The following is a 334-nucleotide window of genomic DNA, read 5'->3' as shown; positions in this document are numbered from 1 at the left end:
AAGGTGGTGGGGGCACAGCGGTGGGGGACACCTTGGCCAGGCATCTCCCAAGGCAAGTGTCCCCCTCACCTGGAAGCGAATGCCGACGTCAGAAAGCCGGTGCCCGTCCTCAGCCAGCGCCTGAGCAGGGCCCCTACCTGTGCCCGCTCGATGGAGCCCAGAAGGATCATGGACTCTGCCAGAGGCAGTGAGGGGCCACGTTGGGTCCTGGCATCCCCTTCGCCACCCACCTCCCGCCCACCGGCACATCCTGCAGCCGGGGCGGGCACCGGCAGAGCCCCCTGCCCGCATCTCACCAGCTGCCTCCAACAGCGGCAGGGCCCTCCTCCTGCGG

The 334-nt window shown here is 69.5% G+C and overlaps 1 protein-coding gene across 1 annotated transcript in view; it reads right to left on the bottom strand.

The window, feature by feature from the left end:
* Positions 1-69: 69 nt before the first annotated feature.
* The window catches only part of LOC103775663 (chloride channel protein 2-like), a gene marked incomplete at both ends in the record, with an annotated part of 2747 nt that continues 2482 nt past the window's right edge, over positions 70-334 (bottom strand). Inside the window, 2 exons of the mRNA XM_008943134.1 lie at positions 70-175; positions 297-328. Coding sequence (XP_008941382.1) covers positions 70-175; positions 297-328 — 138 coding nt within the window. The remainder of the gene's footprint in view (positions 176-296; positions 329-334) is intronic.

Source organism: Merops nubicus, unplaced genomic scaffold, assembly GCF_000691845.1.
Source record: "Merops nubicus isolate BGI_N331 unplaced genomic scaffold, ASM69184v1 scaffold28406, whole genome shotgun sequence".
Classification (NCBI taxonomy): Eukaryota; Metazoa; Chordata; class Aves; order Coraciiformes; family Meropidae; genus Merops; species Merops nubicus.
This window is presented reverse-complemented; position numbering and strand designations above follow the sequence as displayed.